The sequence below is a fragment of the Taudactylus pleione genome, unplaced genomic scaffold, assembly GCF_031769625.1.
Source record: "Taudactylus pleione unplaced genomic scaffold, aTauple2 ptg000109l, whole genome shotgun sequence".
Classification (NCBI taxonomy): domain Eukaryota; kingdom Metazoa; phylum Chordata; class Amphibia; order Anura; family Myobatrachidae; genus Taudactylus; species Taudactylus pleione.
Window position 1 is genome coordinate 3,815,418 of NW_028284511.1, and position 26,308 is coordinate 3,841,725.

At 42.1% G+C, this 26,308-nt stretch overlaps 1 protein-coding gene across 1 annotated transcript in view; it reads left to right on the forward strand.

The window, feature by feature from the left end:
• The window catches only part of LOC148525218 (uncharacterized), a 241,905-nt gene that overhangs the window by 57,723 nt on the left and 157,874 nt on the right, over positions 1–26,308 (forward strand). Inside the window, exons 7-9 of the mRNA XM_088471028.1 lie at positions 374–958; positions 9,918–10,502; positions 20,422–20,988. Of these exons, the coding sequence (XP_088327154.1) occupies positions 374–958; positions 9,918–10,502; positions 20,422–20,988 (1,737 nt within the window). The remainder of the gene's footprint in view (positions 1–373; positions 959–9,917; positions 10,503–20,421; positions 20,989–26,308) is intronic.

The following is a 26,308-nucleotide window of genomic DNA, read 5'->3' on the forward strand; positions in this document are numbered from 1 at the left end:
AAAAGAACAAAGTCCAGGAGTCTGCTTCATGTCACAAAGCATTAGTTTTGCAATGAAATGTGTCCCAACAGAGTGAGGGTGCTCCACTGACGCATTTCGCTGGGCAACTCCCAGATTAATATTTTGACAAGGATTTAAAATTTAGTTTAGTCTTCGATGCATAATTAAAACTGAACACACAGATTTAATCATAATTTTCATTATTAAAATTTTGTATTTTTGTTACTGTTGTAATTCAGTCCTCAAAAAAAATGTAGTCAATTACTTTTAGTCAACATTTTCGTTGACAAAATTAACACTACACCTCAGTTGGTGGATACAATTTCACAGATATAAACAGTAAATATATCTAATGCATTTATATTTTTTTCAGCACCTGAATGTGTCTCTTACTGCTCATGGTCAGAGTGGTTTGATGTGAGTCATCCTAAATATATACGCAATGGAGGAGATTATGAGACCTATGAGAACATCAAGAATGCCGGCCATGATGTGTGTGAGAAGCCAGAGAACATTTCCTGCAGAGCACAGAAATACCCGGATATACCACTGGATAAACTGGGGCAGAAAGTGACATGTGATGTCTCCAATGGGCTCATCTGTAAAAACAAAGACCAAGAAGGGTTCATGCCTGTGTGTTACAACTATGAGATTAGTGTGTACTGCTGTCTCCCACTCCCAGCTCACTGCTTATCTACAAAATCTGAAACCACCACAACAACTTCAACAACACCAACAACCACGGTTACAACGATGACAACAACTACACCTGAGGTAACAACATCTACTCCAGAGACATCTACTCCTACCACTACAAAGACCACAACCACCACTACTGAGAGTACAACATCTGTGACTACATCCCCAACAGCCACGGTTACTGAGGTTACAACTACTCCTGAGATAACAACTACTCCAAAAACTTCAACTACTACAACAGAGTCCACACCAACTACACGTAAGAATGAAACAGGGGATTTCAATTTTATTTTGTTTGTACAAGGTTTAAACATAGTAATATACACACTATTCTTCATGAATGTGTACTCACATACTGTAGGCTAAATTCAGTGTGGATATGTAGATGGTATTGTGGTCTTTATAGAGTACCTTGTGCTAAAGACCCACAAATAAATATGCAGGTGCATAGTTCTAGTGATCACTGATGATGATAATGGGTACCAACCCAATTGTATGAACAAGGGCGGTGTGTCAGCAGAGATGTGTATAACTCTGCCTATGGGCAATGATATACACATTGTTTTCCATGCAGGCAATTCTTTCTGCCTCATTTTATCATCTAGGTGGTTTGACAAGGAGAGATGAAGTCATGCAATACTCCATCTATTTGGATTTATAGGTGTGATCTCAGAAAGAATCCAATTGGGACATTGGTTTGTTATGTAAAATATTTTTTTGAGTTTCCAGGACAATAATAATTATTTTTAACTGATTTGAGAAAGAAATGAACAATTCAGCTTTTATGTGTTGTAACCTGTTAGAGACGTATTTGTGGATCCAATTCAAGGATGTAGGCTCTAAGGGCTTGGATTTGATTTGGATACGTTTGTGAAAACAGACGGAACTCCATTTTTTGAGCCTACTTAACATATGTCTGAATTGCAAAGCCTGGTGAGCCATGTGCCGTACGATGTGTAAGTACTCGCCAATACTGTAGGTGCGTGCATGATGCTTCTTTCATTTCTGGGCAGCAACTGGGCAGTGTGTATCAAAATTAAAGATGTGCAGGCTCGGCTCAGTTTGGATTTTCCTGCCAAGTTCGGATTTTTTCTGCCAAAATTCAGGTCTCGGAAAAAAGCAAAACATCATCTTTCATGAAGAAACATCTTCTTTCATGGACTTTTGTCCATGAAAGATGACGTGTTGCCTCTTTCTGAGACCTGATTTTTGCAGGAAATATCCGAACTTGGTGGGAAAATTTGAACCATACCGAGCTGAACTGGGGATTGAGGCTGCTGCTGACAGGTAAAAGGGGGGCGGCATCAGTCCCCGGTCTCTCCAACAAGCACAGGCCTGGGTAATTGGTACCAACTCCACCACCTCTCAGTGGGCCTGTGTTTTTGCACCCCTTTCATTGCTACACGCAGGCAGCTTTGCAACTGTGATCCTTGCAATGATGCAAATGCAGCAGGAGGAGTATGACACCGCCTGCTGCCCTTGCAATCCCAGCAGTGCGATGGAGGTTGCAGGCTGGCATCATCATTGCAACAATCTGGCCGGCTTGCGAGCCCAGGAAACTGCACTGTTCCATGCAGATCCTGGGCTAGCCACTCCCAAAAAAATTGGAGTACACCCCCCATTTCCGGGAACGACGGCCGACCCCGTGCCTTAAATGCTTCTGCCTATCAATCAGGCAGAGGCATTCAAGGGCTTGAGTGCAACAACGCAGGACCCATTCTGCAGAATGGGTCCTGCGCACGATAATCAGGAATCTGCAATTATCATAAAGTAAGGTCATTCTGTGCCCCATACAGGTGGTCCAGATATGTGGTTTTTAATATGGACTGTTAGATAATAGATAAATAAGATCAGTAGTATACCGTTCAAAAATGTGTAGGGTCTTCTCAATAAGATAATTAATATCAGTGTTCTAATTAGAGATGTGCACGGACCCCTGTGTTTTAGTTTTGAATCTGGATTCATCTTTGTGTTTTTTGGTTTTGCAAAACCACACTCAACTCTTTTGGTTTTAATAAATCGGTAAAAACAGCTAAAATGTCCGAATCCAAAACTCTAGTTCGGTTTTTTAACCAGAGTTCTGAACAGGCAACAGATCTGAACCGAGACTCTGTTTGACAAGGGTTCAACAAAAATGAATCCAAACCCTTATCCAGCTCTACTCAGAACCCCTAAATTCAGGTGTGTTCAAATTTCAGAAACAACTACCAGCATATCTTTAGTTCTGATACACTTAAATTATAATAGCCCCACTTAATGTATATCCCAGTGTAATGTTTGTCTCATTCCTCAGATGGTCAATTAGTAGAACAGTCACAGTTAGTGAATGTTGTAAATAATAATCTTATTACTTACCTGTCACTGAGCACTGATACAAGAGGGTGCAGCCGTTGTATGTACCATAGGAGTGCAATAAATCTATCTACAGTAGGTGGTACTCTTTACTCAGCTAATTTGACTAAAATCACTAATCCTCAATGCTTGCACAGTGGAAATATACAGTATATGTAGTGAATAGTAATGTGTGAGATGAGAGTGCTGAGTGCAAGCTCTTCTACTGTAAGAGTTCCGACTGACTTAGCATGATAAATGCCACCCTAATATTTCTTTGCTTATAGTCACCTCTTCACATACAACAATAAATCTGACTAGTGAACCTAGAATATAAGAAAGTGTTGTATACACTGGGGCAGATGTTGTAATAACTGGAAAGTGATACATTGGAGATTGAAAAACTGCCAACCAATCAGCTCCTGTCATTTTTCAAACACAGCCTGTAACATGACAGTTAGGAGCTGAGTGGCTTTTAGTTTAGCACTGTCTTAATTATCACTTGTGAACTGCCACCTAGTAATCACTGCCATCTAGTAGACATTGACCACTGACCACATTGTCAGTGGTCAAATCCTAAATGGTAGAGTAGTATAAATATTATATACAACGACACTGTAGTAAAAATTGCTAATTATAAACACACTGCAGTGTGTTTGTATGTATGTGCTGAGATTGATTGTCAGCAGTCAGTGCTACTGTATATTACTCTGTGCAGTCACTACGTGCTACATACAGTAATCTTAGTCAATATTTGGACATAGGGAACTGCTGTATATGCCTCCTGTGAATAGGAGTGAATACAGCAGCTGCTGGATATCAGTGATCTGTTCCATGTCACAACCGGGTGAATCAAAGACACTCACTACGATTTAAACATTGCACAAAGAGGTATGCAGAATACACAAGTCATCTATCACTATCTTCTCTCTGGTTACCCCAATCTCTGCAATCCTAACTAACACACTGTAAAAATACATATGAATGCATATGAATACATTTATGAGAAGTTGACAAGCACACAGCTACATACCAAAGCGCATGTCACTATTGGTCTGTCAGGGTATTATCCATTTTAATATATTAGCTGCTATTTTTTCAATAATATAAGTAATAATTATAGAAGAGTTAGTGTGTACCCACTATACCTACTATTATATTTTTGTTTGTATATGTTCGGTCAATCTGGGGGGATCTGGCAGTGCTGCCGTAACTTTATCCATTGGACTGGTGGTTCCAGTGCACAGTGGGTGGTCACCTGCCATATCTGCTCAGATTTTTCCAAGGGTCCTCAAGCATGGCAGGCGTCTGGGGACTCAGCTGGGTCCAACAGCTGTAGTAACTGTACAGTCTCAACTGGAAAGTATCATATAGGGAGCACAGGGGGTGGGCAAGTGGAATTCTGCTTAGTGGAGCTGCTGCAGCTTGCACTCAGCCATCACTCAATACAGCATGCCATGCCTTACTAATCATTAAAATCGCAGTGCCATTGCAGCCTAAAATAAGGATGCCTCCTTTACCTTACACACATCTGTAATACTTAGCAAGTCTGTTAAACCATCGGTAACATCGAGTACCATCGCAGCCTCACGAACACTTCCACAAGGTCTGACCTTACTCAGAAATTGCTAACCTCATCGCACGCAATAAAAGCTCAAGCTGCATATAGCATTGCAGTGGCTAATTTATGCACGTCCCTGTATCTGTGTTCAAATGCACTGGCACCCCTCTGTTTCACCAACCACCCCCCCTCACTCCCCCCAAACGGTGCTTCCTGTTAATCACTCTGTGAGGGGTCTGCATAGTCACTGTGATCGCAGTCCAGATCGCAGTGGAGTCTTTGCGCACTGTGATGCATACTGTTCTTTCCTAGCAGCACTGCAGATGCTGCCGGGAATGTTATAGCAGAGCGGCTGTATAGGTGGCTATGGAAAATGTCCTCACATGCCGCCATTTTGACTGTAGCAGAGCAGTGCTGTTTGGTTTTGTCAACTACAAATGATGCTCTTGGCTTGTACAGGGTGTGATGCTTGCACCTGGCTCCCCTGGGCACCCAGGTGCTGGAGGCACATCACATGATGCACACCCCACCTGCACCAGGCACCCAGGTGAACAAGGAGCAGCTTCACTTGCTGAAGGACCCTGAACAAAGATTGAGTGCCCGCAGGTGCATGAGCGGCAGACACCAGGGCTTATCTTCAGAGTTGCACAGGAACAATCCGTAGGAAATAGGCCCCAGAAATGAGGGAAGGGAGAAAGCCAGGAGAACAGATCCAATAGGTTACCACCTCGGTGATCGTAAGTAAAAGCTTTCCAAAGCTGCAGCAAAGCACTTTTGAATTCCCTGCTTCCATTTGAAGTCACTAAAGTGGCACCCACAGCCTATGCTAATTTCCTGAAAGCTGGCCATGGCCATCTGTATGTCATGCGAATAGGTAATTCCCCTGCTGTTATAGAATATAGACTGGAAGCGGGTAGAAGTCTGCCATTTTGTGGCAGTCAAGTGAAGCAACTCTGAGTACACGCCATGCATGTGGCTACTTGACATGCGCAACAAACTGAAATTCCTATCTCTAAAATGGAGCAAAATTTGGTTAATTGACAAAAAACTGTAACTTTCCCAAAAACCTTTACCTAAAAAGGCCCTACACTGGAACAAGATCTATCTAACAAAACAAACCCAAAGGGGTATATATTTACTAAAGTGTGGGTTTTTAGAAGTGGAATTGTTGCCCAAAGCAACCAATCAGATTCCAGCTATTATCAACTAGAATGTGTTAGATAAATGTTGGGTAGAATCTGATTGGTTTCTATGGGCTCCACTACCACAAGTCTTAAATCGTCCTCTACCCTGAGTTATGCCTTCCCAAAAATACCTCATATACCAAAGCTAAAAAGTGGTAGTTCCAAGCAAACAGGAAATGGAAAAAAAAACACCATCATTTTCAACCTTAGATTAGTTAAAATTTCTTTTTTTTCTTTTTTAGCCCTGAAATTTGGCATACAGCACAGAGCGATGATTCTACGTATCCATGCTAAAGTATGTCCAATAAATTTTGAGGTGTAGCCCCTCAAACACCAAGCCCCCTCTCTGAAAAACCCTATGGGAGAATTATGTTTATTCGCTTCAGCCTTAATATAAGATCATGACTATATTATATATATATTGCGACACAGTCGAGATAGGGGTACCTCTCCTGGGGTAGATGAACTCCCCATCTACACACACAGCAGCCATAGAAACAGGAAACAAGTCAGGGGTTTTCGTACAAACTGGTCGGCGCCAGTCTGTATTGTGCCAATTAATATAAACATAAACAAAGCATAAACATAAGTCCTAGGCCAGCTGGGCACTAGCTACACAGCAGATTCCCTCTCTATAATAATGGTAGGGCCTATTGCCCTCACCATCAACAAAACATGTGCACAGTACTTACAAGGATTATCACCAAGTGTCTCTGAACAGGCTAGTCTGCCTGCTCTCCCAGGTGTGAGACACTCAGCCACAAAGAAACCCAGCTTATATTAGCCATTTCCAGCTGCAAGCCCTAATGAGCCTGTTACCAGGCTGAAAGGCCCAAATCCTGGAGTGGCCTGTGGATGGAGCCCTCCCTCTCCTCAAATTCACACCCCCAGTACTCAAACCGTCTTTTCTCTAAAGCCAACATTTCTAGTCTGTTTTTCCCAAACAGAGTTCTCCTGGGAGTTTCAGAACACATATGACAGAAACCTAGGACATACATAGAAGCCATTCCACTCTTCTCCAGTTCTTCTATCACATATCCCCCACTTTTGTTTCGACCTGTGGGGCGGAACAACTGCAGCTCCAAAACAATGGACACGTGACAAAGCATCTGCATTGGCCTGCTGGCTTCCTGGCCTGTGTTCTACCGTAAATTTAAAGGTTTGTAGTGCCAAGAATCATCTCGTTATTGTCGCATTACTGTCCTTGTTTTCTGACATTGTCTTCAAAGGGGCATGGTCAGTGATCAATCTGAACTTTCTTCCCACCAAGTAGTACCTGAGAGTCTCTAACACCCACTTTATGGCCAATGCTTCTTTCTCGGCTGTAGCATAGTTTCTTTCATGTAAATTTAATTTCCGGCTTAAGAAGAAAATCGGGTGTTCTTCACCCTATTTGCTTTGGGACAGGACCGCTCCGATGCCTACATCTGACGCATCGGTTTGTACAACAAACTCTCTCTGTTAAAATCAGTGGTCATCAGAACTGGTTGGGTACATAATGCTATTTTTAACTCCTGGAAAGCCTTCTCTGTTTCAGGACCCCATTCCACCAGGACTTTCTGTTTGCCTTTGGTAAGGTCAGTCAGTGGGACTGCAATGGTGGCCAAATTGGGTATAAACCTCCTATAATACCCAGTGATCCCTAAGAAGGCTCTCACCTGCTTTTTATTCAGGGGTTGTGGCCAGTTTTGGATTGCCTCAATATTATTGAGCTGTGGCTTTATCAAACCTCTGCCAATGGTATACCCAAGATATTTTACTTCTTCCATCCCCAGACAACACTTTTTTGGCTTGGCTCTCAAATCTGCCTTATAGATGGAGTCCTACACTGCTTGCACTCTGGGCAAGTGAGACTGCCAATCAGGACTATGAATGACCACATCATCCAGATTATCAGCAGCATACTGTCTATGGGGCCTTAGAATCCTATCCATCATTTTTTGAAAGGTAGCAGGTGCCCCATGTAGCCCAAAGGGCAACATTTTGTATTGAAACAACCCCTCTGGTGCAGAAAAAGCTGTCTTTTCTTTGGCGTTCTCAGTTAACGGCACTTACCAATACTCTTTGGTTAAGTCAAGAGTAGTTAAATACATGGCTGTCCCCAGCCTTTTAATTAGTTCATCCACCCTAGGCATAGGGTAGACATCAAACTTTGACACACTGTTCAATTTCCGGAAGTCATTGCAGAATCGCACACTCCCGTCGGGTTTTGGAATGAGCACAATGGCACTTGACTACTCACTATGTAATTCTTCAATTACACCCAACACTAACATTTTTTTAATTTCCTTTGACACTGATTTTCTTTGGGCTTCTGGTAACCTACAGGGCTTTAGGTTAGCCTTAACCCCTGGGTCATTGATTATGTCATGTTTGATGACCGTGGTTTTCCCTGGTAGGTCAGAAAACAGCACCCTATTTCTGATCAGAAATTCCGTAACTTCCTGCTGTTGACTGGCTGACAGGGTTTTTGCCAATATCACTTCAGGTACCATGGGCCCTGGGTTTACTGGAGGGGCTCGAATGGCTGACAGTGCTGCTCTATCCTTCCAGGGTTTATAAGATTTACATAATATATCTGTTCTTGCTTTCTTTTCCCCGATGGTAAACATTATAATTGACCTGCCCCACTTTTTTCAAAGGGTCCTTGTCATTTAGCCAAAAGTTTACTTTCTACTGTGGGAACCAACACCAACACTCGGTCCCCAGGAGCAAAGTTGCGTAAGCGAGCATTGCGGTTGTATACCCTCTGCTGTGCCTGCTGGGCCTGTTCCAAGTGCTCTCTTATTTGCGTATTTGCACAAGTGGTGAAGAATAGCATTTATCAGTTTTTTTCTGAGAAAATAACCAGTCCCAGCAAATTTGGGGTACATGAAAATGGGTGCAAGCATGGTTAAATTTAGCAAAAGTGAAGTTTTAAAAAACGCATCTTCAGCAAGCACCTGCTATAAAAAAAACACCACCCCCATACTTGCAGACCCCCCAAAAGTTATTATTATATTTTTTTTAGGATTTTTTTGATGCAGTTAACCTTTGGGGGGCTGTCCCAAGGGTGCAGAGTGGTTTCCCCACCTTTGCACCCCAAAACCACAAATCTGCACTTATTTCCGCCTGCTTTCATAGGCGAATCTTTTTTGCCTATTCCATTGCATTGACTTTCCGCTTACGCAAAAAGTCTTTGGAATTGAATAAGGGGAAACATTTTTGCCTGCCAAAATGACATCATCCGCAATACTTTTCTGCGGAAAATGGTTTTTCAAGTCTAATTGAATATGCCCCTACGTTTGTTAGAAACCAGTGTTAATTTTTTGACAAATGGCTAATAGATGAACAGCGCTAATAGTGAGGGTGATCTATCTATCTAACAAAGCACAACCAGATGAAGTGTATTATGAACAATTAGTAAATAATTTATTTTCTAGTGGGTTAAAATGTAGAATCAACTATATGCAGTCTTAACACATATATAGCAATTTCAACAAACATTTGACATTGTGCACCTTAACTCTGAATATAAATGTTCAATGGGCTTGATAAAATGATGGAACTGTCCTGTTTCTATGTGACTCCTTAATAATGACCAACAAGTGTTATAGGCTTAGTGGTAAATCCAGTTAGAATGTACAGTCTCATACCAACTCACGTTGCTAAAGGTCATTGTTGATAAGTGTAACACCAATCTCGCTCTAGCAGACCCCTTGGAGTGGTAAAGATGAGGAATATCTAGGAGATTTGTGTACGTTCAGTTCAACCGTTATCCGCTTTCAAAAAAAAGAACAAAGTCCAGGAGTCTGGTTCAGGTCACCAAGCATTAGTTTTGCAATGAAAAGTGTCCCAACAGAGTGAGGGTGCTCCACTGACGCATTTCGCTGGGCAACTCCCAGATTAATATTTTGACAAGTATTTTAAATTTAGTTTAGTCTTAGATGCATAATTAAAACTGAACACAGATTTAGTCATAATTTTCATTATTAAAATGTTTGTATTTTTGTTACTGTTGTAATTCAGTCCTCAAAAAAAATTTAGTCAATTACTTTTAGTCAACATTTTCGTTGACAAAATTAACACTACACCTCAGTTGGTGGATACAATTTCACAGATATAAACAGTAAATATATCTAATGCATTTATATTTATTTCAGCACCTGACTGTGTCTCTGACTGCTCATGGTCAGAGTGGTTTGATGTGAGTCATCCTAAATATATACGCAATGGAGGAGATTATGAGACCTATGAGAACATCAAGAATGCCGGCCATGATGTGTGTGAGAAGCCAGAGAACATTTCCTGCAGAGCACAGAAATACCCGGATATACCACTGGATAAACTGGGGCAGAAAGTGACATGTGATGTCTCCTATGGGCTCATCTGTAGCAACAAAGACCAAGATGGGTTCACGCCTGTGTGTTACAACTATGAGATTAGTGTGTACTGCTGTCTCCCACTCCCAGCTCACTGCTTATCTACAACACCTGAAACCACCACAACAACTTCAACAACACCAACAACCACGGTTACAACGATGACAACAACTACACCTGAGGTAACAACAACTACTCTAGAGACATCTACTCCTACCACTACAAAGACCACAACCACCACTACTGAGAGTACAACATCTGTGACTACATCCCCAACAGCCACTGTTACTGAGGTTACAACTACTCCTGAGATAACAACTACTCCAAAAACTTCAACTACTACAACAGAGTCCACACCAACTACACGTAAGAATGAAACAGGGGATTTCAATTTTATTTTGTTTGTACAAGGTTTAAACATAGTAATATACACATTATTCTGAGAAAACTGTATTGAAAATAAGAAAATTTCCATTATTTAAAGATGAAATATCATGTTTTATCAAGCAAAGATACAAAGTTTTACATTTTATATGTTGTGTGACATTAGGGAATAATAATCACTTTCCAGGTAAATTAATTTGTTCCAGAGCTGGTCACATATGAGCTTATAATGTGCTGAATGTAAGTTCATTTGTGGAGTGTTACCTCCATATTTTGCATTGCACAAGTACACGCTAGTACAGAGGATGTAGCTTGTACACATTTTAGTGGCATCTCCTCATGCAACTGAAGGTGCATAACTAGGCTTCATGAATGTGTTCTCACATACTGTAGGCTAAATTCAGTGAGGATATGTAGATGGTATTGTGGTCTTTATAGAGTACCTTGTGCAAAAAACCCATAAATAAATATGCAGGTGCATAGTTCTAGTGATCACTGATGATGATGATGGGTACCAACCCAATTGTATGAACAAGGGCGGTGTGTCAGCAGAGATGTGTATAACTCTGCCTATGGGCAATGATATACACATTGTTTTCCATGCAGGCAATTCTTTCTGCCTCATTATATCATCTAGGTGGTATGACAAGGAGAGATGAAGTCATGCAATACTCCATCTATTTGCATTTAAAGGAGTGATCTCAGAAAGAATCCAATTGGGACATTTGTTTGTTATGTAAACTATCTTTATTGAGTTTCCAGGACAATAATAATTATTTTTAACTGATTTGAGAAAGAAATGAACAATTCAGCTTTTATGTGTTGTAACCTGTTAGAGACGTATTTGTGGATCCAATTCAAGGATGTAGGCTCTAGGGGCTTGGATTTGATTTGGATACGTTTGTGAAAACAGATGGAACTTCATTTTTTGAGCCTACTTAACATATGTCTGAATTGCATAGCCTGGTGAGCGCATGTGCCGTACGATGTGTAAGTAGTCGCCAGTACTGTAGGTGCGTGCATGCTGCTTCTTTCATTTCTGGGCAGCAACTGGGCAGTGTGTATCAAAATTAAAGATGTGCAGGCTTGGCTCAGTTTGGATTTTCCTGCCAAGTTCTGATTTTTTCTGCCAAAATTCAGGTCTCGGAAAGAAGAAAAACATCATCTTTCATGGAGAAACATCAACTTTCATGGACTTTTGTCCATGAAAGATGACGTTTTGCCTCTTACTGAGACCTGATTTTTGGCAGGAAATATCCGAACTTGGTGGGAAAATTCGAACCATACCGAGCTGAACTGGGGATTGAGGCTGCTGCTCACAGGTAAAAGGGGGGCGGCATCAGACCCAGGTCCCTCCAACAAGCACGGGCCTGGGTAATTGGTACCCACTCCACCACCTCTCAGTGGGATTGTGTTTTTGCACCCCTTTCATTGCTACACGCAGGCAGCTTTGCAATTGTGATCCTTGCAATAATGCAAATGCAGCAGGTGGAGTATGACACCCCCTGCTGCCCTTGCAATCCCAGCACTGCGACGGAGGTTGCAGTCTGGGATCATCATTGCGACAAACTGCACTGTTCCATGCAGATCCTGGGCTAGCCACCCCCCATTTCCTCGAACGACGGCCGACCCCGTGCCTTAAATGCTTCTGCCTATCAATCAGGCAGAGGCATTCAAGGGCTTGAGTGCAACTACGCAGGACCCATTCTGCAGAATAGGTCCTGCGCACGATAACCAGGATTCTGCAATTACCATAACGTAAGGTCATTCTGTCCCCCATACAGGTGGTCCAGAAATGTGGTTTTTAATATGGACTGTTAGATAATAGATAAATAAGATCAGTAGTATACCCTAAAAAAATGTGTAGGGTCTTCTCAATAACATAATTAATATCAGTGTTCTAATTAGAGATGTGCACGGACCCCTGTGTTTTAGTTTTGGATCTGGATTCATCTTTGTGTTTTTTGGTTTTGCAAAACCACCCTCAACTCTTTTGGTTTTAATCAATCGGTAAAAACAGCTAAAATGTCCGAATCCAAAGCTCGAGTTCGGTTTTTTAACCAAAGTTCTGAACAGGCAACAGATCTGAACCGGGACTCTGTTCGACAAGGATTCAACAAAAATGAATCCAAACCCTGATCCAGCTCTACTCAGAACCCTTAAATTCAGGTGTGTTCAAATTTCAGAAATCAAGTACCAGCGTATCTGATACACTTAAATTATAATAGCCCCACTTAATGTATATCCCAGTGTAATGTTTGTCTCATTCCTCAGATGGACAATTAGTAGAACAGTCACAGTTAGTGAATGTTGTAAATAATAATCTTATTACTTACCTGTCACTGAGCACTGATACAAGAGGGTGCAGCCTTTGTTTGTTCCATAGGAGTGCAATAAATCTATCTACAGTAGGTGGTACTCTTTACTCAGCTAATTTGACCAAAATCACTAATCCTCAATGCTTACACAGTGGAAATATACAGTATATGTAGTGAATAGTAATGTGTGAGATGAGAGTGCTGAGTGCAAGCTCTTCTACTGTAAGAGTTCCGACTGACTTAGCATGGTCAATGCCGCCCTAATATTTCTTTGCTTATAGTCACCTCTTCACATACAACAATAAATCTGACTAGTGAACCTAGAATATAAGAAAGTGTTGTATACACGGGGCAGATGTACTAATAACTCGAATGTGAAAAATTGGAGATTGAAAAACTGCCAACCAATCAGCTCCTGTCATTTTTCAAACACAGCCTGTAACATGACAGTCAGGAGCTGAGTGGCTTTTAGTTTAGCACTATCTAATTTATCACTTGTGAACTGCCACCTAGTAATCACTGCCACCTAGTAGTCATTGACCACTGACCACATTGTCAGTGGTCAATGTTTTTCACATTTGTGCAACTGCTCCTAAATTGTAAAGTATTATAAATATTTTACAATGACACTGTAGTCAAACTTGCTAATTATAATATAAACACACTGCAGTGTGTTTGTATGTATGTGCTGAGATTGATTGTCAGCAATCAGTGCTACTGTATATTACTCTGTGCAGTCACTACGTGCTACATACAGTAATCTTAGTCAATATTTGGACATAGGGAACTGCTGTATATGCCTCCTGTGAATAGGAGTGAATACAGCCGCTGCTGGATATCAGTGAACTGTTCCATGTCACAACGGGTCAATCAAAGACACTCACTAGGATTTAAACATTGCACAAAGAAGTATGCAGAATACACAAGTCATCTATTACTATCTTCTCTCAGGTTACCCCAATCTCTGCAATCTTAACTAACACACTGTAAAAATACATATGAATGCATATGAATACTTTTATAGAAGTTGACAAGCACACAGCTACATACTAAAGCGCATGTCGCTATTGATCCGTCAGGGTATTATCCATTTTAATATATTTGCTGCTATTTTTAAATAATATATTTAATAATGATGTGTTTTAGAAGAGTTATACCCCTTTTACACCAGAGCAAAAACCTGGGTTTTTGCTGGGTCTACCCGGGTCGCAGCTTAGTGTAAAAGGGTCCCTGAAAAATAACCTGGGTCAAGTGACCCTGCAATCCAACCCAGGTAGCTACCAGGGTTGGACCCAGGATGGACCCAGGTAATGGTGCAGTGTAAATGGTGCAACCCGGGTAATCTGACCTGGATCATGCCTAAAATGAGAGGATTGGTGGTTGTGGAGCATTCACCTCCCACTTTTTATGACCTCACAGGTTTAGCAGGGCAGACCTGAGTTCAGTGTGAACAGGGCTGACCTGGGAGTAACCCAGATCAAAGGTGCAGTGTAAATGGGTCTGACCTGGGTCTGACCAGGGTTGGAACCATGTCCAAAAACCCAGGTCGGACCTGGGTTTTTGGTGGAAAAGTAGTATTAGTGTGTACCCATTATACCTACTTTTTTCTTTTTGTTTGTATATGTTAGGTCACTCTGGGGGGATCTGGCAGTGCTGCCGTAACTTTATCCATTGGACTGTTTTTTTCCAGTGCACAGTGGGTGGTCACCTGCCATATCTGCTCAGATTTTTCCAAGGGTCCTCAAGCATGGCAGACTTCTTGGGACTCAGCTGGGTCCAACAGCTGTAGTAACTGTACAGTCTCAACCGGAAACTATCATATAGGGAGCACAGGGGGTGGGCAAGTGGAATTCTGCATAGTGGAGCTGCTGCTCGCACTCAGCCATCACTCAATACAGCATGCCATGCTTCTGCACCATAAGTGCTATTGGTGCAGGCTTGGTAGAAGGCAGGTAACTAACCAGAGAAGGGGTGATTGTGATGCATACACAGTGGGTCCTCCATGCACAAGGCCTTGTACTGAGGTACACTCCTTACAAATACATACCAGGAGTGGGTCTCTTGTGACTGTTCTTTCCTAGAAGCACTTTTTATAGCAGATCAGCTGTGGTTGATGTTAGGAGCCACTGGGTTCCTGATATGTATAGGTGGCTGCAGATAATGGGCCTGATCAAGGAAGGATCCCTATTGCGATAGAAATAGCGTTTATGCACAGAGTCTCACTGCAAAGATCTACTAATCATTAAATTTTCAGTTCCGTTGCAGCTTAACATAAGGACGCCCCCTTTACCTTACACACATCTGTAATAGTTAGCAAGTCTGTAAAACCATCGGTAACATCGAGTACCAACGCATCCTCAGGCACACTTCCACAAGGTCTGACCTTACTCAGAAATTGCTAACCTCATCGCACGCAATAAAATCTCAAGCTGCGTATAGCATTGCAGTGGCTAATTTATGCACGTCCCTGTATCGGTGTTCAAATGCACTGGCACACCTGTGTTTTACCAACCCCCCCTCACTCCCCCCAAACTGCACTTACTGTCAATCACTCTGTGATGGGTCTGCATAGTCACTGTGATCGCAGTCAAGCTCGCAGTGGAGTCTTCACGCACTGTGATGCATACTGTTCTTTCCTAGCAGCACTGCAGATGCTGCTGGGTATATTATAGCAGAGCAGCTGTATAGGTGTCTATGGAAAATGTCCTCACATGCTGGCATCTTGACTGTAGCAGAGCAGTGCTGTTTGGTTTTGTCAACTACAAATGATGCTCTTGGCTTGTACAGGGTGTGATGCTTGCACCTGGCTCCCCTGGGCAACCAGGTGCTGGAGGCACATCACATGATGCACACCCCACCTGCACCAGGCACCCAGGTGCTGGAGGAGCAGCTTCACTTGCTGAAGGACCCTGAACAAAGACTGAGCGCCCGCAGGTGCATGAGCGGCACACACCATGGCTTACCTTCAGAGTTACACAGGAACAATCCGTAGGAAAGAGGCCCCAAAAATGAGGGAAGGGAGAAAGCCAGGAGAACAGATCCAATAGGTTACCACCTGGGTATTCGTAAGTAAAAGCTTTCCAAAGCTGCAGCAAAGCACTTTTGAATTCCCTGCTTCCGTTTGAAGTCTCTGAAGTGGCTCCCACCGCCTATGCTAATTTCCTAACTGCTGGCCGTGGCCAACTGTATGTTATGTGAATAGGTAATTCCCCTGCTGTTATAGAATAAAGACTGGAAGTGGGAAAAAGTGTGCCATTTTGCGGCTGTTAAGTGAAGCAACTCTGAGTACACGCCATGCATGCGGCTACTTGACAAGCGCAGCAAACTGAAATTCCTATCTCTAAAATGGAATAAAATTCGGTTAATTGATAAAAAAAACTGTAACTTTCCCAAAAGCCTTTACCTAAAAAGGCCCAGATTCCAGCTATCATCAACTAGAATGTGCTAGATAAATGTTAGGTAGAATCTGATTGGTTTCTATGGGCTCCACTACCCCAAGTCTTAAATCGTCCTCTATCCTGAGTTATGCCTTCCCAAAAATACCTCATATACCAAAGCTAAAGAGTGGCAGTTCTGAGCAAACAGGAAGTGGAAAAAAAAACCACCATCATTTTCAACCTTAGATTAGTTCAAATTTCTTTTTTTTGTTTTTTAGCCCTGAAATTTGGCATACAGCACAGAGCGATGATTCTACGCGTCCATGCTAAAGTATGTCCAATAATTTTGAGGTGTAGCCCCTCAAACACCAAGCCCCCTCTCAGAAAAACCCTATGGGAGAATTATGTTTATTTGCTTCAGCCTTAATATAAGGGCATGACTATATTCTATATATATTGTGACACAGTCAAGATAGGGGTCCCTCTCTTGGGGTAGATGAACTCCCCCTCTACACACACAGCAGCCATAGAAACAGGATCCAATTCAGGGGTTCTCGTACAAACTGGTCGGCACCAGTCTTTATTGTGCCAAATGAATATAAACATAAACAAAACATAAACATAAGTCCTAGCCCAGCTGGGCACTTACCTACACAGCAGATTCCCTCTCTATAATAATGGTAGGGCCTATTGCCCTCACCATCAACAAAACACGTGCACAGTACTTACAAGGATTATCACCAAGTGTCTCTGAACAGGCTAGTCTGCCTGCTCTCCCAGGTGTGAGACACTCAGCCACAAACAAACCCAGCTTATATTAGCCATTTCCAGCTGCAAGCCCTAATGAGCCTGTTACCAGGCTGAAAGGCCCAAAACCTGGAGTGGCCTGTGGATGGAGCCCTCCCTCTCCTCACATCCCCAGGACCCAAACTGGCTTTTCTCTAAAGCTGACATTCTAGTCTGTTTTTCCCAAACAGACTTCTCCTGGGGGTTTCAGAACACATATGACAGAATCCTAGGACATACATAGAAGCCATTCCACACTTTTCTAGTGCTTCTATCACATATCACCCCCTTTGTTTTGACCTGTGGGGCGGAACAACTGCAGCCCCCAAACAATGGGCACATAACAAAGCATCTGCATTGGCCAGCTGGCTTCCTGGCCTGTGTTCTACTGTAAATTTAAAGGTTTGTAATGCCAAGAACCATCTCATTATTGTCGCATTACTGTCCTTGTTTTCTGACATTGACTTCAAAGGGGCATGGTCAGTGACCAATCTGAACTTTCTTCCCACCAAGAAGTACCTGAGAGTCTCTAACGCCCACTTTATGGCCAATGCTTCTTTCTCGACTGTAGCATAGTTTTTCATATACATTTAATTTCCGACTTAAGAAGAAAATCGGGTGTTCTTCACCCTCTCTGCTTTGGGACAGGACCACTCTGATGCCTACATCTGATGCATCAGTTTGTACAACAAACTCTTTGTCAAAATCAGGGGTCATCAGAACTGGTTGGGTACATAACGCTATTTTTAACTCCTGGAAAGCCTTCTCTGCTTCAGGACCCCATTCCACCATGACTTTCTGTTTGACTTTGGTAAGGTCAGTCAGTGGGACTGCAATGGTGGCAAAATTGGGTATAACCTCCTATAATACCCAGTGATCCCTAAGAAGACTCTCACCTGCTTTTTATTCAGGGGTTGTGGCGAGTTTTGGATTGCCTCAATCTTATTGCGCTGTGGCTTTATCAAACCTATGCCAATGGTGTACCCAAGATATTTTACTTCTTCCATCCCCAGACAACACTTTTTTGGGTTGGCTGTCAAACCTGCCTTATAGATGGAGTCCAACACTGCTTGCACTCTGGGCAAGTGAGACTGCCAATCAGGACTATGAATGACCACATCATCCAGATAAGCAGCAGCATACTGTCTATGGAGCCTTAGAATCCTATCCATCATTTTTTGAAAGGTAGCAGGTGCCCCATGTAGCCCAAAGGGCAACATTTTGTATTGAAACAACCCCTCTGGTGCAGAAAAATCTGTCTTTTCTTTGGTGTTCTTAGTTAACGGCACTTGCCAATACCCTTTGGTTAAGTCAAGAGTAGTTAAATACATGGCTGTCCCCAGCCTTTTAATTAGTTCATCCACCCTAGGCATAGGGTAGGCATCAAACTTTGACACACTGTTCAATTTCCGGAAGTCATTGCAGAATCACACACTCCCATCAGGTTTTGGAATGAGCACAATGGGACTTGACAACTCACTATGTGATTTTTCAATTACATCCAACTCTAAAAATTTTTTAATTTCCTTCAACACTGATTCTCTTTGGGCTTCTGGTAACCTACAGGACTTTAGGTTAACCTTAACCCCTGAGTCAGTGATTATGTCATGTTTGATGACCGTGGTTTTCCCTGGTAGGTCAGAAAACAGCACCCTATTTCTGATCAGAAATTCCTTAACTTCCTGCTGTTGACTGGCTGACAGGGTTTTTGCCACTGTCACTTCAGGTACCATGGGCCCTGGGTTTACTGGAGGGACTCTAATGGCTGACAGTGCTGCTCTTTCCTTCCAGGGTTTTATAAGATTTACAGTATATCTGTTCTGACTTTCTTTTCCCCGGCTGGTAAACTTTATAATTGACCTGCCCCACTTTTACAAAGGGTCCTTGCCATTTAGCCAAAAGTTTACTTTCTACTGTGGGAACCAACACCAACACTCTGTCCCCAGGAGCAAAGTTGCGTAAGCGAGCATTGCAGTTGTATACCCTCTGCTGTGCCTGTTCCAAGTGCGCTCTTATTTGCGTATTTGCACAAGTGGTGAAGAATAGCATTTAGCAGTTTTTTTCCAAGAAAATAACTAGTCCCAGCAAATTTTGGGTACATGAAAATGGGTGCATGCTTGGTTAAAATTCGCAAAAGTGACGTTTTAAAAAACAAAAAAAATGCACCTTCAGCAAGCACCTACAATCAAAAAAACACCACACCCATACTTGCAGACCGCCCAAAAGTCATTTTTATAATATTGTTTAGGATTTTTTTGACGCAGTTAACCTTTGGGGGGCTGTCCCAAGTGTGCAGAGTGGTTTCCCCACCTTTGCACCCCAAAACCACAAATCTGCACTTATTTCTGCCTGCTTTCATAGGCAAATTTTTTACGCCTATTCCATTGCATTGACTTTCCGCTTACGCAAAAAGTCTTTGGAATTGAATTTGTGGAGACATTTTTGCCTGGCAAAATGACATCATCCGCAATACTTTTCCACGTAAAATGGTTTTCCACGTCTAATTGAATATGCCCCTACGTTTGTTAGAAACCAGTGTTAATTTTACGACAAATGGCTAATAGATGAACATCGTTAATAGTGAGGGTGTTCTATCTATCTAACAAAGCACAACCAGATGAAGTGTATTATGAACAATTAGTAAATAATTTATTTTCTAGTGGATTAAAATGCAGAATCAACTATATGTAGTCTTTTTGCTTCATAAATTGCTATATGCAGTCTTTTTGCTACATAAATTGCTACATATATAGCAATTTCAACAAACATTTGACATTGTGCACCTTAACTCTGAATATAAAAGTTCAATGGACTTGATAAATGATGGAACTGTCCTGTTCCTATGTGACTCCTTAATAATGAACAACAAGTGTTATAGGCTTAGTGGTAAATCCAGTTAGAATGTACAGTCTCATACCAACTCACGTTGTTAAAGGTCCTTGTAGATGAGCGGAACAACAATTTCGCTCTAGCAGACTCCTTGGAGTGGTAAAGATGAGGAATATCTTGGAGATTTGTGTACGTTCAGTTCAACCGTTATCCACTTTCAAGATAAAGAACAAAGTCCAGGAGTCTGGTTCAGGTCACAAAGCATTAGTTTTGTGATGAAATGTGTTCCAATATCTCCCATCAGAGTGAGGGTGCTCCACACTGGAGTTTCGCTGGGCAACTCCCAGAATAATATTTTGACAAGGATTATTAATTTAGTTTAGTCTTAGTCGCATGATTAAAACTGAACACAGATTTAGTCATAATTTTCATTATTAAAATGTTTGCATTTTTGTTACTGTTGTAATTCAGTCCTCAAAAAAAATTTGGCCAACATTTTCATCGAAAAAATTAAAACTACACCTCAGTTGGTGGATACAATTTCACAGATATAAACAGCAAATATATCTAATGTATTTATATTTTTTTCAGCACCTGACTGTGTGCCTGACTGCTCATGGTCAAAGTGGTTTGATGTGAGTTATCCTAAAAATGAACCCAATGGAGGAGATTATGAGACCTATGAGAACATCAAGAATGCCGGCCAAGATTTGTGTGAGAAGCCAGAGAACATTTCCTGCAGAGCACAGAAATTCTTGAATACATCACTGGAGGACCTGGGGCAGAAAGTGACATGTGATGTCTCCTATGGGCTCATCTGTAACAACAAAGACCAAGATGGGTTCATACCTTTGTGTTACAACTATGAGATAAGGGTGTACTGCTGTCTCCCACTCCCAGCTCACTGCTTATCTACAACCTCTGAAAGCACCACAATAGCTACAACAACACCAACAATCACGGTTACTACGATGACAACAACTACTCCTGAGGTAACAACAACTACTCCAGAGACATCTGCTACTACCACTACAAAGACCACAACAACCACTACTGAGAGTACAACATCTGTGACTACATCCCCAACTGCCACTGTTACTGAGGTTACAACTACTCCAAAAACTTCAACTACTACAACAGAGTCCACACCAACTACACGTAAGAATGAAACGGGATTTAAATTGTATTTTATTTGTACAAGGTTTAAACATAGTAATATACACATTATTCTGAGAAAACTGTATTGAAATCAAGAAAACTTCATTATTTAAAGAAGAAATATCATGTTTTTTATCAAACAAAGATACAAAGTTTTACATTTTATATGTTGTGTGACATTAGGGAATAATAATCACTTTCCAGGTAAATGAATATGTTCCAGAGCTGGTCACATATGAGCTTATAATGTGCTGAATGTAAGTTCATTTGTGGAGTGTTACCTCCATGTTTTGCATTGCACAAGTACACGCTAGTACAGAGGATGTAGCATTGTACACATTTTAGTGGCATCTCATGCAACTGAAGGTGCGTAACTGGGCTTCATGAATGTGTTCTCACATACTGTAGGCTAAATTCAGTGTGGATATGTAGATGGTATTGTGGTCTTTATAGAGTAGTTTGTGCAAAAAACCCACAAATAAATATGCAGGTGCATAGTTCTAGTGATCACTGATGATGATGATGGGTACCAACCCAATTGTAGGAACAAGAATGGTGTGTCAGCAGAGATGTGTATAAATCTGCCTATCGGCAATGATATACATATTGTTTTCCATGCAGGCAATTCTTTCTGCCTCATTATATCATCTAGGTGGTATGACAAGTAGAGTTGAATTCATGCCATACTCCATCTATTTGCCTTTAGATCTCAGAGTGATCTCAGAAAGAATTCAATTGGGACATTTGTTTGTCATGTAAACTATCTTTATTGAGTTTCCAGGACAATAATAATTACTGATTTGAGAAAGAAATGAACAATTCAGCTTTTATGTGTTGTAACCTGTTAGAGACATATTTATGGATCCAATTCAAAGATGTAGGCTCTAAGGGCTTGGATTTGATTTGGATGTGTTTGTGAAAACAGATGGAACTTCATTTTTTGAGCCTACATAACATATGTCTGAATTGCAAAGCCTGGTGAGCCATGTGCCGTACGATGTGTAAGTAGTCGCCAGTACTGTAGGTGCGTGCATGCTGCTTCTTTCATTTCTGGGCAGCAACTGGGCAGTGTGTATCAAAATTAAAGATGTGCAGGCTCGGCTCAGTTTGGATTTTCCTGCCAAGTTCGGATTTTTCCTGCCAAAGTTCACGTCTCGGAAAGAAGCAAAACATCATCTTTCATGGAGAAACATCATCTTTCATGGACTTTGGTCCATGAAAGATGACGTTTTGCCTATTTCTGAGACCTGAGTTTTGGCAGGAAATATCCGAACTTGGTGGGAAAATCTGAACCGTACCGTGCTGGGCTGGGGATTGAGGCTGCTGCTGACAGGTAAAGGAGGGGCGGCATCAGACCCAGGTCCCTCCAACAAGCACGGGCCTGGGTAATTGGTACCCACTCCACAACCTCTCAGTGGGCCTGTGTTTTTGCACCCCTGGCACTGCTACACGCAGGCAGCTTTGCAAATGTGATCCTTGCAATAATGCAAATGCAGCAGGAGGAGTATGACACCCCCTGCTGCCCTTACAATCCCAGCACTGTGACGGATGTTGCAGGCTGGGATCATCATTGCGACAATCTAGCCAGCTTGCGAGCCCAGGAAACTGCACTGATCCATGAAGATCCTGGGCTAGCCACTCCCAAAAAAAAGTGGAGTACACCCCCCCCATTTCCGGGAATGACGGCCGACCCCGTGCCTTAAATGCTTCTGCCTATCAACCAGGCAGTGGCATTCAAGGGCTTGAGTGCAACTACGCAGGACCCGTTCTGCAGAATGGGTCCTGCGCACGATAATCAGGAAATTAAGTAAGGTCATTCTGTCCCCAATACAAGTGGTCCAGAAATGTGGTTTTTAAAATGGACTGTTAGATAATAGATAAATAAGATCAGTAGAATACCCTCCAAAAATGTGTAGGGTCTTCTCAATAACATAATTAATATCAGTATTCTAATTAGAGATGTGCACGGACCCCTGTGTTTTAGTTTTGGATCTGGATTTATCTTTGTGTTTTTTGGTTTTGCAAAACAACCCTCAACTCTTTTGGTTTTAATAAATCGTTAAAAACAGCTAAAATGTCCGGATCCAAAACTCAAGTTGGTTTTTTGAATCCGAGTTCTGAACAGGCAACAGATCTGAACCGGGACTCTGTTCAACAAGGGTTCGACAAAAATGAATCCAAACCTTGATCCAGCTCTACTCAGAACCCCTAAATTCAGGTGTGTTCAGATTTCAGAAATCAAGTACCAGCGTATCTTTAGTTCTGATGCACTTAATGTACAGTATATCCCAGTGTAATGTTTGTCTCATTTCTCAGATGGACAATTAGTAGAACAGTCAGAGTTAGTGAATGTTGTAAATAAAAATCTTATTACTTACCTGTCACTGAGCACTGATACAAGAGGGTGCAGCCGTTGTGTGTTCCATAGGAGTGCAATAAATCTATCTACAGTAGGTGGTACTCTTTTCTCAACTAATTTGACTAAAATCACTAATCCTCAATGCTTGCACAGTGGAAATATACAGTATATGTAGTGAATAGTAATGTGTGAGATGAGAGTGCTGTGTGCAAGCTCTTCTACTGTAAGAGTTCCGACTGACTTAGCATGATCAATGCCGCCCTAATATTTCTTTGCTTATAGTCACCTCTTCACATACAACAATAAATCTGACTAGTGAACCTAGAATATAAGAAAGTGTTGTATACACGGGGCAGATGTACTAATAACTGGAAAGTGATAAATTGGAGTTTGAAAAACTGCCAACCAATCAGCTCCTGTCATTTTTCAAACACAGCCTGTAACATGACAGTTAGGAGATGAGTGGCTTTTAGTTTAGCACTATCTAATTTATCACTTGTGAACTGCCACCTAGTAATCATTGCCACCTAGTAGTCATTGACCACTGACCACATTGTCAGTGGTCAATGTTCTTGCACATTTGTGCAGCTGCTCCTAAATTGTAGAGTAGTATAAATATTATATACAATGACACTGTAGAAAAAATTGCTAATTATAAACACACTGCAGTATGTTTGTATGTATGTGCTGAGATTGATTGTCAGCAGTCAGTGCTACTGTATATCACTCTGTGCAGTCACTACGTGCTACATACAGTAATCTTAGTCAATATTTGGACATAGGGAACTGCTGTATATGCCTCCTGTGAATAGGAGTGAATACAGCCGCTGCTGGATATCAATGAGCTGTTCCATGTCACAACCGGTGAAACAAAGACACTCACTTCGATTTAAACATTGCACAAAGAGGTATGGTCATCTATTACTATCTTCTCTCAGGTTACCCCAATCTCTGCAATCCTAACTAACACACTGTAAAAATACATATGAATGCATATGAATACTTTTATAGAAGTTGACAAGCACACAGCTACATACCAAAGTACATGTCGCTATTGATCCGTCAGGGTGTTATCCATTTTAATATATTGCTGCTATTTTTATATAATATATTTAATAATGATATGTTTTAGAAGAGTTAGTGTGTACCCATTATACCTACTTTTTTCTTTTTGTTTGTATATGTCAGGTCACTCTGGGGGGATCTGGCAGTGCTGCCGTAACTTTATCCATTGGACTGTTTTTTTTCCAGTGCACAGTGGGTGGTCACCTGCCATATCTGCTCAGATTTTTCCAAGGGTCCTCAAGCATGGCAGTCGTCTGGGGACTCAGCTGGGTCCAACAGCTGTAGTAACTGTACAGTCACAAGCAGAAACCATCATATAGGGAGCACAGGGGGTGGGCAAGTGGAATTCTGCTTAGTGGAGCTGCTGCAGCTCGCACTCAGCCATCACTCAGTACAGCATGCATTGTTTCTGCACCATAAGTGCTACTGGTGCAGGCTTGGTAGAAGGCAGGTAACTAACAAGAGAAGAGGGGATTGTGATCCATACACAGTGGGTCCTCCATGCACAAGGCCTTGTACTGAGGTACACTCCTTACAAATACATACCAGGAGTGGGTCTCTTGTGACTGTTCTTTCCTAGAAGCACTTTTTATAGCAGATCAGCTGTGGTTGATATTAGGAGCCGCTGGGTTCCTGATATGTATAGGTGGCTGCAGATAATGGGCCTGATCAAGGAAGGATCCCTATTGCGATAGCAATAGCGTTTATGCACAGAGTCTTACTGCAAAGATCTACTAATCATTACAATTACAGTGCTGTTGCAGCCTAACATAAGGACGCCCCCTTTACCTTACTTACACACATCTGTAATACTTAGCAAGTCTGTAAAACCATCGGTAACATCGAGTACCATCGCATCCTCAGGCACACTTCCACAAGGTCTGACCTTACTCAGAAATTGCTAACCTCATCGCACGCAATAAAAGCTCAAGCTGCGTATAGCATTGCAGTGGCTAATTTATGCACGTCCCTGTATCGGTAACAGTAGCGGATTTACCGCTAGGCTACCAAGGCGGGCGCTTAGAGCCCGGCGGGTCCCAGGGGGCCCACAGCATCGGCAGCTTACACCAGGGCCCGCAGCAAGGAAGGGGTCGGCAGCCAAGCAGTACTGTCACACTGATTCATTATTATAGTATTCTGCGGCTGACAGCTGGCTGTAAGGAAGGAGGAGCAGGTCTGGGCGGAGGAGAGGGGCTTCTCCCCTTCTTATCGCTCTACCTGTCACTAGTATGCCCGAGACCCAGCCCCCTCTTCTGTCTATTCTATAGTCTCCACTCCTATCCCTTAACGCTGCCCGAGACCACGCCCCCTAATGGCAAGACCGCCGCTTCTCCATGTGTCCCCGCCCCTCCTATGTCTATTCTATAAGTCACTTTCGACCCTCCTATCTATGAACAATGCCCGAGACCACGCCCTCTAACACGAGACCCCGCCCCTTTTCTGTTTGGCCCAGTGTCTCTCTCCTTCAGTTCTTCCTTTCCTGTGCCTTTGAGACCAGCAGGGATCACACAGATCCTGAAGTAAGTAAGTGCCAGTGTCATCTAGGGGGGGTGGTATATGTATATAATGGGAAGGAGTGTATTATTTTATTTGGGGGGGGTTGGAATGTGTTTTAATTCTATCTGTGATTGGGGTGTATTAATGTAATGTGTGTGTGGGGGGTGTATTGATATTCTGTATGTGTAAGAGGTGTATTCATACACCTGATTTGTTTTATAACTTAAATGTGGGTTACCAATGTTCTCTGCGTTATATAGCGCTTACTGGCTACTGCAGCACTCTCTGCATTATATGGCGCTCATTGTGATATTCTGCATTATATGGTGCTTACTGTGACGCTCTGTGCATTATATGGCGCTTACGGTGACGCTCTCTGCATTATATGGCGCTGACCGT